Source organism: Amblyomma mixtum, chromosome 1 (genome assembly GCF_055824585.1).
Source record: "Amblyomma mixtum isolate Tamu chromosome 1, ASM5582458v1, whole genome shotgun sequence".
NCBI lineage: Eukaryota > Metazoa > Arthropoda > Arachnida > Ixodida > Ixodidae > Amblyomma > Amblyomma mixtum.
Genome location: NC_143012.1, coordinates 29,307,839 through 29,321,567, shown reverse-complemented (window position 1 = coordinate 29,321,567; position 13,729 = coordinate 29,307,839). Strand labels below are relative to the sequence as shown.

The window sequence follows — 13,729 nt, the reverse complement described above, 5'->3', positions numbered from 1 at the left end:
ACTATTCTAGACGTCTCAAGACATCTACGGGATATTGTGCGCTCAGCAGGGTCAGAAAAAAAAAGCATCGATATTACTGGCGCGTTCACACACAAAAAGGAGAGAAGGATTGATCAGGAAGGAAGAGAAGAATAAAGGCAGAAAAGGTTAGACGTGCACTGCAGGTATAGGTAGTTATGATATCCTCCCGTACCTCACCTTCCCTCTCCCCTATCTGTGCCGAGTAGGCCCTGGCTCTGCTAGCACTTACTATTCCTATGACGCGGTGCAAAAAAGGGATTGAGCTAACCATGCAATAGTTCCATATTTAGTAGTAATCTACCGGGTATATTTCACGCAAACCGGCCATGCACAAATTTTAAAAATAGGTTTCTTGAGATACAGTTGTAACAGTGTTGGCGGTCGTCAGAAAAAAAAGGGGAGGGGGGGGAGGGGGGATTCATGATGACTAGTAAACTGGTTAACTAAATAGAACCCCAGGTGGTCGAAATTTCCGGAGCCCTTCACTACGGCGTCCCTCATAGCCTGAGTCGCTTTGGGACGTTAAACCCTATAAAACGAAAACCAAATCTAATTGTTGAAAAGTAAAATTAAGATTGGTTTCTGAGGAAAGGAAAATGGCGCAGTATCTGTCTCACATATCTCGGTGGACATCCGAACCGCGCCGTAAGGGAAAGGATAAAGGAGGGAGTGATGATATGATGATGATGAAAACGTTTATGTAAAGCCACAATGACTTGGCTTAAGGGAAGGCTGATCGGGTCCCTAGTCCGGGACGCCGTTGGTAAAAGTCGCTGCCCGGGCTCCGGCGACGAGGGCTCGTTGTTCGAGGTCTGAGCTGGACAGGGCTGCCTCCCAGCCCTCCCGCGTTGGCTGATTTTTGATGTCAATGCTGTTATTTGCCTGACAAGCCCATACCATATGGTATAAGTTTGCCTTTTGGCCACAAAATTTGCACTGTGCCGAAAAGGACTCGGGATCAATGGCGTGAAGCGTAGCTGGATTATTAAACGACATGGTTTGTAGCCTTCGAACTTCGAAGGTGACATTCTTCTGATTTACTAAGACCCTTAGCGGACCTCGGGAGTGTCTGCCTTTCAAGGCGCAAATGCTCTAATATCTCTGAATATGTTGTTAACGGAGAGGGGGAGCCTGAATCAGTAAGGGAGGACGTAGAAGGATTCCGGGGAAGAAAAGCTCGGGCCGAAGCGTGTGCGCTCTCGTTTCCTTCAACTCCCTGCAGTGGTGACCTGGTACCCATATTAATTCCTTCCGCTCAGCTGAAGTCCTACATTTACTAAGAATTTTGCAGGCTAGCGGCGTGATTCTGCCACGCATATAGTTTCTATAAGCCGCCTGGGAATCTGTAACTATATGTATTTCGATGCGGAGTGCGTTGCGGCTAGGGCTGTCGCTACTTCCTCCATAGCCTGTGTATCCCCGTTGCGAACTGAAAGCCCGTCCACGACCTGCATTTGGTGCACCACTGAGATTGTTGATAATCCTTGTACAGGACGCGCAGCGTCCACGAAGAAGGCTTCTTCTTCTCTTGAAAGAAGAGAGAGGCGCCGTAGTGGGGGTCTCCGGAATAATTTCGACCACCTGGGGATCTTTAACGTGCACTGACGTCGACAGCACACGGGCGCCAGAAAAGCTGTGCTGTAAAATATTACTTAAACCGTCTATACGCAGGCATCTCTCTCCCGCTCTGTTGTTCCCAAGGCTCTGCACTTCGTTAGCAGAAAAAAAAAATACAGTCCATGCAAACTTGGTGTCTGCACTCCTGTAAAACACGGCCTTGTAATTGCGTTCTCTCAATGGCACAGTCCCACAACCTGCGGTTTCACCTCCCGGCTTGTCTGACGGCTTTTGACACATGTCATAGAGAAAGCGGTAAATTGGTAAATTGATTTTCTGGGAAAGAAAATGGCGCAGTATCTGTCTGACATACCACGATGGACACCTGAACCGTGCCTTAAGGGGAGGGATAAAGGAGGGACTGAAGGAAGAAAGGAAGGAAGAAGTGCCGTAGTGGAGGGCTCCGGATTAATTTCGATCACCTGGGGATCTTTAACGAGCACTGACGTCACACAGCACACGGGCGCCTTTTGCGTTTGGCCTCCATCGAACCGCGGCCGCCGCGGTCGGGTTCGAACCCAGGTACTCCGGGTTTGTGCTTACGCAAGCGTTTTCTATAGAAAGAAACGAAGAGGATGACGATCGAAGGCACGGTGATGCAGCGAGAGTAGTGACGTCAGAGCGCGAGCTGTCCTTAGCGAAGCCCGGATGCCCCGTTCGAACGAACCTGCACCCCGAGCACTTCGTCGAGCAGGCCTTCTCTTCTGCTAAGGTCAGCCATGAGTGGCGACAGCACATCGACCACCTTCGCCTGGAAGGATCAACTGGACTTTTCGAGGGCTTGTACGTCGGAAGGACCCAAGGATAGATGCTGGCTCATCACCGAGCTGCCGACATGGAACCGAGTACTGTCCGGACTCGGGTACGAGCTTGCCGAGCTACTTCCCGGCAAGCTCAGTATTCAGTACGTTCGGGATGGCAGCACAGACAAGCGCCGGAAGACCGCAGCACGCGAAACGGCCTTCTTGATCTCGCAACTCATCGAGCACCACCACGGCTGCATCGACGAGCTTCGTCTCTTGTGCACCTGTCGTTACGACGACGCCGGCCCTGAGCTAGCTCCTGTCCCCATTCGCTTGCGTCCGCCACCAGGTGAGAGCCACATCTTTAACATTCGCAGCCTCGAGGTAAAGGCTTGCCCGCTCAGCACTCCCAACAGCTCGAGCCACTGCTACCTGCCGAAGGAAGACATCGAGACCATCTTAGGCCTCGAGGAACTTAAGATAAGCTGTAGTGACGGCAGCGTTGAACCAGGACTCATCATACTGCTACAACAAAACTTCGTCTCACTCAGAATCGTCGAAGTCACCGAGTCGAAGCTGTCGCGGCGAATGGTCGCTGCTCTACACTGTATTGAGAAGTGCCAGGCGATGATGGTATCGCGTTGCACGTACCAAGACGATGGCTTCCTCAGTGTAGACCCAGTTACCCAGCTCGCGCAGGGATTGGCTAACGTCGAGAAGTTCAAGTTTTTTCCAGTCGACGTTACGAAGTGGAACATTTGCGCCGTAGCTCAAGCCCTGATGGCCCACGTGTCTTTGAGGGCGCTCGAACTGTACTTGCACAGGAGTAACGTTCCAATCAGAGAACTGTTCGTCGCTCTTGAGGGGAACGTCAGACTGAGGACGCTGCGGATCAGCGCTCGCCGTGTTGATGCAAGCTGCAGACTGGCCTTGGCGTCGGCACTGCGCAAGAACACTTGCCTCCGTGACCTGGACTTGACTGCTGACGTCGCCGACGTCTGCATGGTGCACATGGCCCAGGCTCTTTCGCAGAACACCACGCTGGAGAGCCTGGATTTCACGGGCTCCGAGGTACGCCTGAACGGCGTCTTGGCACTGTGCAACGCGCTTCTCACCAACACCACGTTGGAGAAGCTGGTGTTTCCCGCCTTCGCGGCTTCCCGGGCGGAAAGGTACGTTGGTCCATACTGTACGAGAATTTCGACTTCCTTGTGGCCTATGCTAACTTAATATGTTAATATACGTTAATATATTTCTTAATATGTTATGATAATAATATCCTTAATAATATGCTAATACTATAGTTTTTAAGGGTACCGGAGTGGATTCCAAGAGAAGGCAAGCGTATCAGGGGGCGGCAGATAGTTAGTTGGGCAGATGTGATTAAAAGTTAGCGGGGACAAGGTGAGCGCAACTGGCAAAGGATTGATTGCTGAGACATTGGAAATGTAGGAGTAGTGAGTAGGAGTAGTGAGGAGTAGTAGGAGTAGTGAGGCTAATGATGATGCTGCTGATGATGATGTATAGTATATAACAGCTGTATCTTACCGGTACTCACTTATGAGGCACAGACGTGGAGGCTAACAAAGAGGGTTCAAGCGTGCTATGGAAAGAAAAATGATAGGAGTAACGTTAAGAGACATGAAGAGGGGCGAGTGGCTGAGGGAACAAACGTGGGCTAATGACATCCTAGCCGAAGAGTGGCAGGGGGCGGGAGGAAGTTAGGTGAGCGGTGAGATTTAGAAGTTTGCGGGGACACGGTGGGCGCAGCTGGCAAAGGACAGTTTTAATTGGAGAGACATGGGAGAGGTCCTTGCCCTGCAGTGAGCGTAGTCAGGCCGATGATGATGCTCATAAACTTCTATAGTTTGCCGATAGTAGCGCGATTTATACTTGGAAGTGATTGCCGGCAGCCGGCTAAATGTAGCTCGAAAAACATAATGCCGGTAGTGTCGGCTTATTGGCTCGCAGTAGTCACTTGGGAGTGTGTCTCCTTTAGGTAGCATTCCGAGATTCCTTTGGATTAGATTTGAATGGCGGCTCCAGGAGCTATTTGTGCGGGGTACCCTGCCGGCAAAACAGCTGGAAGAAGAGAATGCCGGCAGTGTCGCTTTATTGGCTATGTGACGTGATCTGACCGGAGTCAGTCAATGGGGTCAAACTGCCGGCAAATTTTACTAGGGCTATTTTGACGGCTGCCGGCACAGTAGTCTCGTTCTTTATAGTTTGCTGCATGGTTTGTTGGGTGCCCCCCGCAGTCCTCACGTTCACGTGTACTAGTGCGAAAATTACTGCGCTTTCCTTTTCTTGTGTAACATCTCCATTTTTTTATTTATCTTGTGTGGCTGAAGGGCAGTGAGAGCAACGCATTCGCGGAATCCTTTTTTTTCTCGCTCGCATTAATTCGCTTCCACTCCACTCAGAATAAGTTGTGACGTTGACCATGCTGCGCTTTCGACGTAACGTGAGAAAGAATTGCACTCATAGTATATGTGGATGTGTATCACCACGAGGCATCTTTGCCTAAAATTTTAATTTTCCCACGCTTTCTTCTGTGATCACATCTTTTACTTCATAGGCGCACTTTGGTAACGGCTGTGGACTTTTCCTTAGGACTTTACAGTGAACACGTGCCGCCTGTTGCAAAGGTTTACAGTCCCTCGAGCCGTTCAAAGCGACTGACCGCAACGTCATAATAGCATAGGTTGACGCCATTGGTTGAAGGGCCTTCAATAAACCTTTGATGCGCAAAATGTTCCTTCTTCTCCGAGCAGCTGAAAACGTAGGTGATCCCAGTGGACACTGCAATTCCCTTGGACGTAACATGGAAGTCCTGGACGTCCACAGGACGTCTAAGGGAGTTTCAGTGCTTATTGGGATATAATTTAGAGCGTAAACAAATGCGGTGCAAAAAAAAAAAATGTTTGCAATGAGCAGTTTCTCTTTGTTTTCCGTATTCTTCGGTTCACAAGTTTGAATTTTTGTTCTGAATCGAATCAAACATGATATCTGGACTGTACAATCGCGTTCGTATTCTCGTACAATCAAGAGCATATTCTAGCAATCACTCGTTGAGCACCTTTTCTGTTTAACGTGCTGGTAAACTGGCCTCATTCAATGAGTCTTTTTTTTTACGATGACAAGCGAGACCAGCTGCTCGTCTTTTGTTATGATGTTCATTTGGCACTGTCTTACAACACATGACAACAAAGGAAAAAGCTGGCACAATAGGCGAGAAAAATGAAATCAGCGGTTGCTCCTCAGTTACGCTATAGCCTTACAAACTTTTTTAGACTGCCTGTAGACTTCTGTCTATAAAGTCTATGGACTCTCTATAGACAAATCCTAGAGAACAGTCTATAGGCAATACAAATGCTATAGACAATCTATAGGTTTATGGCCTTGCACTTTTAGTAGATTTTTATCTATAGACTCTGAAGAGACAAAAATATCTATAAGAAGTCTATAGACTGTCTATAGATGAATGAATGAATGAATGAATGAATGAATGAATGAATGAATGAATGAATGAATGAATGTTTATTTTGACAGAAATACAAAGAAAGTCTGTCGAGGAGGCTGACAAAAGAGCAACGAATGCCTGACTAAGTGTCAGTCCCTTTTCTGAATACACAAAACACTCAAGCAAAACGGGGTGAGCAAACTACATAAAGTATATACATACACTTAAAATGGAAGGTACATGCAATAAATAATAGAAACAGTGAAAGCATGTTGCACTTTCAAGGAAAACAATCATATCTGAATAGATAACAAGTACAAGTTTTTTTTTTTTTTGAAGTTTCCTAGAGATGACGATTCGTTTACAATGCTGAGAATGGTAAGATGATGATTAAGGAAATCTGGCATTATAAAAGATTGCTTTTTCATACCGTAGTTTGTCCGTATCTTGCCTGTGTTGTACGTAGTGTGTCTAGTGTGTAATCAAGGCTGCGATTTGGGCGAGTTGGTATTGAGTCATAGTGAAAACAGTGCGGGGAAAACGAGACGAACGAAGAAAGACACAACACAAGCGCTGACTCGCAGCTGATTTCTATTCGAAGAACACCAAAGCACCAAAAGTAAAGGAAGGCAACCAAAACTACTGATCATAAATGGCGGTGACAAGACACGCACGTCATCGCCGTGGCGTATGCGCGTGAGACAGTTAGATGCCCTTTCCGGATAAATAACAGAACTCTTTAACATTGAGAGTGATAGAAGGATCGCTGATGCACCCGTCACTGTTATCGTGAATAGGAAATGCCTCTGTAGTTCCAAGTGTTAACCTATCTATGTTTGGCGAGGATGACGATGCTAGAGAAAAGAGGAGTGCATGAACCTTTCTTCCAATGACTGGCAAGACTGCATGAAGGATCATTGGAGCGGCAATTTTAATGTTCGCTCAAACGAGCATTTATGCATCGCCGCGTATGGTCTATGTAAACCGCTCCGCAAGTACAAGGTATCCTGTACACCACCCCCACACTGCATGGTACAAAGCGACTCTGATGGTTGGTCTGGCAACCACCCATCTTTTTCTTTTTTGTGTTTGTTCCCTTCGCTTTTACCTCCACTTGCCTGCACACACGGTGAAGTTTGCTGGGTGCTGAAAACACAACGTCAACGTTGTATCTCCCTGCAACATTCTTAACCCATGCGCTACACCATGACTGCGCGGCATTAATAAAAACTTCTTTCTTTCCCGTTTCGGTTTATCACCTTTCTTCACCGATCACATGCCCGAGGAATCAAATGGGAGGGGTAACTGCTTCACATTAATCGGGCAGCCTGACAAATCGCACACTCATTAATCCTATCTTCACAAAATTTGGAAATGGCGGAAATAGCACAAGAGAATAATGCCATTTTTTACCAGTTTTGTATGACCCAACTTGTAGTTCCCGAGAGACTTGGTCGACCGAGGAGAGTATAACCAGCACACATGGTATACTTTTAAGTGTAGTCTTAACCCCATCTTCTGGAAGTTCTGTTATTAAAGTCAGCCCTAGCGCGCTTTCTCTAAAAACCTTCAATACGTCTATTAGCCTTTAGGTGATGTTTCCCTTGTGAGTGAACACGATGTAGTCATCTACGTAGCGAAAAATATTTAAGTTTGTCAACCCGGGCGAGGAAGTTGTTGGAAAGCGCCGGGGCTGCTTTAGACCCGGTACACACGCCATCATTTTGGACAAAGGACCTACCATTCCATTCAATTACAGTCGACTCGAGGTAAAAGGATAAAGGAAGTAAAGGTAAAAGGTAAAGGTAAACAACACAACTTGCAATGAATTCTGTTTCATTATTGTCTGCATAGATGCACATTTTGACATTTTTCATTCACGCGGTAACGAGTAGTACAGGTCTTGTACGTTCACACTGAAAACATTGCGCCTTCCCGGACTGTCGGTTTTTAGAAAGTTAACCACAGCTTCGGAGTTAGGAACCTAGAAACGATCATAAATTTTCACCTTCGACAAGTGCTTCTGAAGATAGCCTGACACCATGCAATCCCACCATGCATTCTTCATGCAGTCTTGCCCGTCATTGGAAGAAAGGTTCATGCACTCCTCTTTTCTCTAACACCGTCATCCTCGCCAAACATATAGTTTAACACGTGAAATTATAGGGGCATTTCATATTCACGATAACAGTGGCGGGTGCATCAGCGATCCTTCTGTCGCTCTCAATGATAGAGTTCTCTTATTTATCCGGAAACAGACATCTAACTGCCGCACTCTTGTGTGCCACGGCGATGATGTGTGTGTCTTGGTTGGTTGGCCTCAAATAAAATCAAGACACAGGCGGTGAACTGATGGAAAGAGGAGCATTTGTAGAGGAAAGGGAGTAGTATAATAGGGTATAGGCTGACAGATTGGACGATGCAACGACAGGGGACCTGTTAGCTGGGAGATGTATGATCAGTATATAGTTTTGGTTGTCTTCCTTTACTTTTGGTGCTTTCCTGGATAGGAAAGCATTTAAGGAACGTGTTCTTCGAGTAAAAATCAGTTGTGAGTCAGAGCTTGTGCTGTGTCTTTCTTAGTTCGTCTCATTTTCCCGCGTTGTTTTCACTAATTTTTTACAAGTGATAAAGGGTTAAGGAGCATCTATTGTCGCTTTGTTCCTAATTTCTATCCGACTGCCCCCTTAATTTCAGCTAAATACCAGCCTGAGCGCAGACGTTAACTTTGTTAAGGACCACATATTGGCAGATTTTGCAAGAATGCATGAATCCTTTTTACCTTCCAGGACAGTGCTGGCCGAAAAACTGGCACGAAGCAATAATTACAACCGCGTGCGATTTCCTCTGAAGGAGCCTGACCTGGTAGCGTTGTCGGCTCCCCTAGCCCCTCATGTAGTGTGGCCAGAAGAACTCGACAAGATCGACATATGCAGTGTCCCCAACGCCCGGCTCAAGACATTCTTCGGTGCCCTCGCCTCGAGCAGCTCCGTGCGGACACTCAGCGTATTCGCCGACGAGAATTCACGAGGAAAAGCAGCAACCCTGTGCCAGATGCTCAGAACCAACCGATCCCTCCGGCGCATCGACATCCACATGCACAGGGACAATGGCCAGTTCGTCCCAGAGCTCCTTAAGGCCCTGGAAGCCAACGAGAGCATCAACGAACTGTCGATGAGCAGCGTTGTGTTGGCGGTCCAGTCGGCTACAGCGATGTCCGATTTCTTCGCTCGCAACAGGAGAATCACGACGTTCCGGCTGTCGCTCCTTGGTTTGGATTTCGATGAGCTGGTACAAGAACTGGTCCGAGGGGTGTCGACCAATCCGGTCATCGTGGATTTCCAAATGGAGGGCTGCATCTCAGGACGCACACGCTGCATGCTTTCCGACACACTGCAGAGGAACCGGGCTGCTTTGAATCGCGCCGTCGATTTTGTGGCCATTCGCGCCAAGAACAGAATGTGCGCGGAGGCCTTCGAGCTTTTCTCCGGCAGACCGTGCTTCTTCGACCATCTGATGAAGACACTGGGACTGTCGGAACGCGAGACACTGCTGGCGATATCGTCGGCCGAGAACTTCTTGCTCGACAGTTACCTCGTCATCACGGGCATCGTGAAGAGTGCTCTCGTGTGCCACCCTGCACCAGATGGCAGCACTCAGTGCGATGAGCTGAACGCTGAATGTTGGCGTGACATTGCGCGCCATCTCAAGGTTACCGATGTGCTAATCTAGCTTTTCCGATTTTTCCACTATAAAGGACAACTATTCTTTTTGAACTTCATGCATGAGGAAGATAGGGATCAAGGGTACCGATGTGCTACTCTAGCTTTTCTGATTTTCACTATAAAGGACCAAGGGCGTCAGCAGAATTTTTTGCAGGGGGGGGCCCATTGGTTGTTGGCGCCGGAGGGGGGGGGGGGGTATATTCGTAGCGAAAAGGCACTATTTGCGGAGTAAATTTATTTATTTATATATAAATAAAAAATAAGTAAAATACACACATGAAAGAAAATTACAAGCAGCAAATTAAAGCGCGGATTGTAGAGATACATTGGAGTTTATCAACAAAGAAACAATTAAAATTAATAAAAATGCAAAAAGATACTATCAATACTCGAAGTGCTCAGTCTTACTGCATACGGGTTCTCGACTCACCCGAATTCATGACCAGCACACAGCGCAATATGTTCACAAACACGCAACTACAGTCACTCAGTCAGTCTTCCTGAACAGCAACTGTAGGCGCCTCGGATTTTTCTGGGCGAATTGCGTAGTTACACGGGTGATAAATTCATTTCTGTGCTTCATTACACGCTCTCAGTGCACAGTCATCATATAGGCAACGGGCGAACGTAACTCCGGCGCCGACGGAGGCGACTCTCGCGGCGAGCAGCGCAGCAGAGACAGGATACGCTCGCCGTCGCACGCATTGGCAGTCAGCTCCGTATGCCATCTGATCGCCGCGGCTGGGCTGCGTACTTTTTTTGCGAAGAATGCCGGGGTCAAATACGAATGATTCTCCTGCTGTTGTCAATCTGAAATAACAATGAGAGATGCGAGCCAGAAAAATACAAGCGATGAACAGACGTAGCTTACCTCGAGATCTCCACGCTCTTCGGCGGCGCGTTGATTATACCTGTTCTACACGGGTACTTTCGAATGACATCTGAGTCGAATGGCAGTCGAGACTTGGAATGGAATTCGAACTCGACGGACTCCCGCGGTGCTACACGGCACTTTCCAAACGCATTCGAAATTCTCAGCTCGTTTTCAGTGTACAACGACGACTACGTACGGTCACGCTAGTCCGACAACGGCACTATCACGGTGAACAGCAGCATGTGATTATAGCGAACTATCTAGTTTATTATAATATTATTGTAGTGGAACAAGTTTTTTGGCTAAACGACACCGACTAGTCCGATCAGCGGACGGTCAGCTTTCATGCCCTCGGGAGTTCGGCGGCTGAGCGAAAACGCGCTGAGGTGACGGTGCGAATACATGCGCGCTTATACATTATGCGGATTGGAAATAAGCGAAGCGAGCGCCTATATTTCACATGTGCACACATGGACACTCACTAGCGACAACCACTTGCCAAATTAATTTCAGTCGACGACGACTCCGTTCCCTTCAGCGACGACTGGCGAGCCCGCAGGGTTGGATCGGTGATTGTGAAGAACGAATTCACAAGTTTTAGCGAATGCAAATGGTCAACGAGCGTAGTTTTGACAAGAGTGACATGAAAGCAACTATTGCTTACATCGCAGGACGAGCATACGATGAACGGGAAGCGGCGGTGTGACTCGGGCTGCCGAGCAGTGCTTTACGGCCAGCAGCAGTCGTCGCCGTCGCTAGCTTGTGGGTATCAAGTTAAGCCATTTCAGTTAACGCGAACGGTCACCAAACATGCTTCTGGATAAAGTAGTTTAAAATAAAGTACGGGGCATGTCGGAGGAAGCCGGGAAAATTAGGAGAAGCGCCGGTCCTACGCGATGTCAACAACCCGGCTGTCAAGTGTTTCTCAGGCGAGCGATCGTGTCGGCGCTTCCCACAGATTGTCGCACTGCGTAAACAGGCACGGGTACAACCGGTACAGAAGAGAGGAGATTATTTAATAGAACTAAAGCGCATATTTCGTTTTATGTCTTGCAAACCAGTACAAGCTGTTCATACGCAGCGATGTAAACAGCAGCATGAGTACAGTCGTCCTCATCAGCGCACTCCTAGGGAAATTTCATGCACACGCGGTAAATGTTCGTTGGTGTACTATTATCTGCAAGCACTCACTTAGACGGAACATGAACTATTTGCTAAACAAACAGCAGAAAAAAGCGAGTAGCGGGTATCGAAATGAACAGCCACAGAGCCTAAAGCAGTCGCGCGGCTGTGGGCGGGGCGAAGCGACGGCGGCAGCGACGGCTTCGGTCGCTTCGGGCTGTGCTCGCGTTTCGAAGGCAAAAATCTGGAATGTCTCCGCGGAGCTCCGTCGACTCGAATGTCATCTGAACCGAATGCCGTTGAAAAACTTCGTGTAGCAGCGTTAGCTCGGCAGTCGAGTCGAATGACATTCGGTTGGAAGGCATTCGAAACGCCCGTGTAGCAGGGGTCTGCGCCATGCATTTCCCCCTTATTTCGGAGCCGCTTGAAAGCACGAGCTCTTTCACGTTGTGCACGTGACCGGCTTCAAGCAAAAGCTTGCCCTTTTTCAAGTTCGCTCCTCGGAAGAAGGAATTCAAATCGTCCAAATCGCGAAAGGCCGCCGACATAACCATCGGCACGCTTTCCACCGCCATTCTACCAGCCTCGCGCAAGGCTGCATTGCCGTCTGCTACGGCGGAGCAATCCTGCGATATGTTCCCCGCCTGCCCGCTAGATGGCGCTGGTTGTTCAGCGATCGTGGCGGCTCCTGACGACTGCCCGTTGCCTATATATTGATTGGAAAAATGGTTGAACGAGTACGTTGAAAACAAAAGATGACTATATATACAACGAAAACTTATTTACAAGATAAATGCACGCTCGCAGCTTCATACACCTCGCTCCATCTTGCTCGCGCATCCGCACAGTCGAGCAACCGCACACACACTGCTCGCCGCTCGTCGTTTTCTCGTCCGCTGTCTTGGTTGTTCTCACCTTCGTTGACAACCCGCCACTAAAAACACCGAAGCACAAACACAGAGGCGCGCACACGTGCAAGGGCTTACTTGCCACAATATCCACGAATGCGCACTTTTGGGGTGTAAGGAACGCCGCGCGACTTCCGAGGGGAAGGGACACCCGCAACTAATTCGGCCGGAAAATTTGTTTTTGTGCTTTTATGGGGTTCAGAGCCCCAAAACGACTCAGGCTATGAGGGACGGAGTAGTACAGAGTTTCGGATAATGTCGACCACCTGGGTCTCTTTACCATGCACTGACACGCACAGTACATGGACGCTGTTGTGATTTGAGGCCCAGCCAGAGGTGACAGGCGAGCCAGGCAGGCGCCATCGGGCTGCGTTGACCAAAGGCGCTGGTTTTCGGAGAAGACGCAAGGAACGCTGGTGTGGGGGCGCCTCTGGAGACTGCGTCGCCGTGAACAAAAGCAGCTAATCCCCTTTGCCGAAGGTTCTGAAAGCGGCGCTTCTACCGCACCGAGCTCTCCCGTGGATCGGAGGAGACAGCGCGCGGCGGCGGCGCCAACTCGTCGCCCGCTTGCCCCTGAGCAGCCCGACAAAGCGGGGGTGGATACGGCTGATTTGTCCTTCCCCCCTCAAGAATTCATCGGTGGCCGGCGTACGAACGTATCGCGACCTGTGCCCTGTGCACTGTCTGCCTCCGTGTCGCTATCTCTCTAGAGATCAAAGAAACAGACACCCATCTCAAGACGGCTCGAAGCACATGCTCGCCGGTGCCGCTGCATGTCTGCAACAGGTCGTCCTTCAGCAGAGCTGGCTGTGGCGTGGTTTGAAAACGGCGGAACGACGCGCGCCCGGACGCGGCATTTCGCAGATGTGACCAAGCGTCGAAGCGGGGCTGCTTTTACCCTTTTGGCTGAGCGCACCACCGCCCCTGGCGTGCGGCCATCACTCACGGTTCGAGTGAGTGATTTTCCAGGGGGGTGCAGCCGCCCCCCCTTACCCCCCCCTCCGGACGCCCATGTAAAGGACAACTATTCTTTTTGAACTTCATGCATGAGGAAGATAGGGATATGTTAGACAGCAAGTATCACTGTCTCTCAACAGTCGGATCCTGCTGCAGTTAATCCATTTTTTTTCCAGCGGTAGGCTGCAGCTACAGGTAAAATTAAGTTCAAATATTCACTTGATAACACTTTTAGGTGACATCACGGTACGCGTCTGAACGCTAGTAAGTTCTCGTACATAAGTTCCTTTTGAAATCTT

The 13,729-nt window shown here is 48.9% G+C and overlaps 1 protein-coding gene across 1 annotated transcript; it reads left to right on the top strand.

Moving 5' to 3' along the window:
* The first annotated feature begins 2,357 nt into the window (after positions 1-2,357).
* LOC149365907 (uncharacterized) lies at positions 2,358-9,576 on the top strand. The gene is made up of 2 exons (XM_089547128.1): positions 2,358-3,553; positions 8,634-9,576. The coding sequence occupies exons 1-2, from the start codon at positions 2,358-2,360 to the stop codon at positions 9,574-9,576; spliced, it is 2,139 nt and encodes a 712-aa protein (XP_089403254.1).
* Positions 9,577-13,729: the final 4,153 nt, after the last annotated feature.

What these genes read in the sequence shown, in the direction of transcription:
- LOC149365907 (XM_089547128.1), top strand. Translation starts at nt 2,358, where the DNA reads ATGAGTGGCGACAGCACATCGACCACCTTCGCCTGGAAGGATCAACTG. An exon ending in GCGGCTTCCCGGGCGGAAAG is followed by an intron (nt 3,554 to 8,633) that starts GTACGTTGGTCC and finishes TTTACCTTCCAG; the next exon opens with GACAGTGCTGGCCGAAAAAC.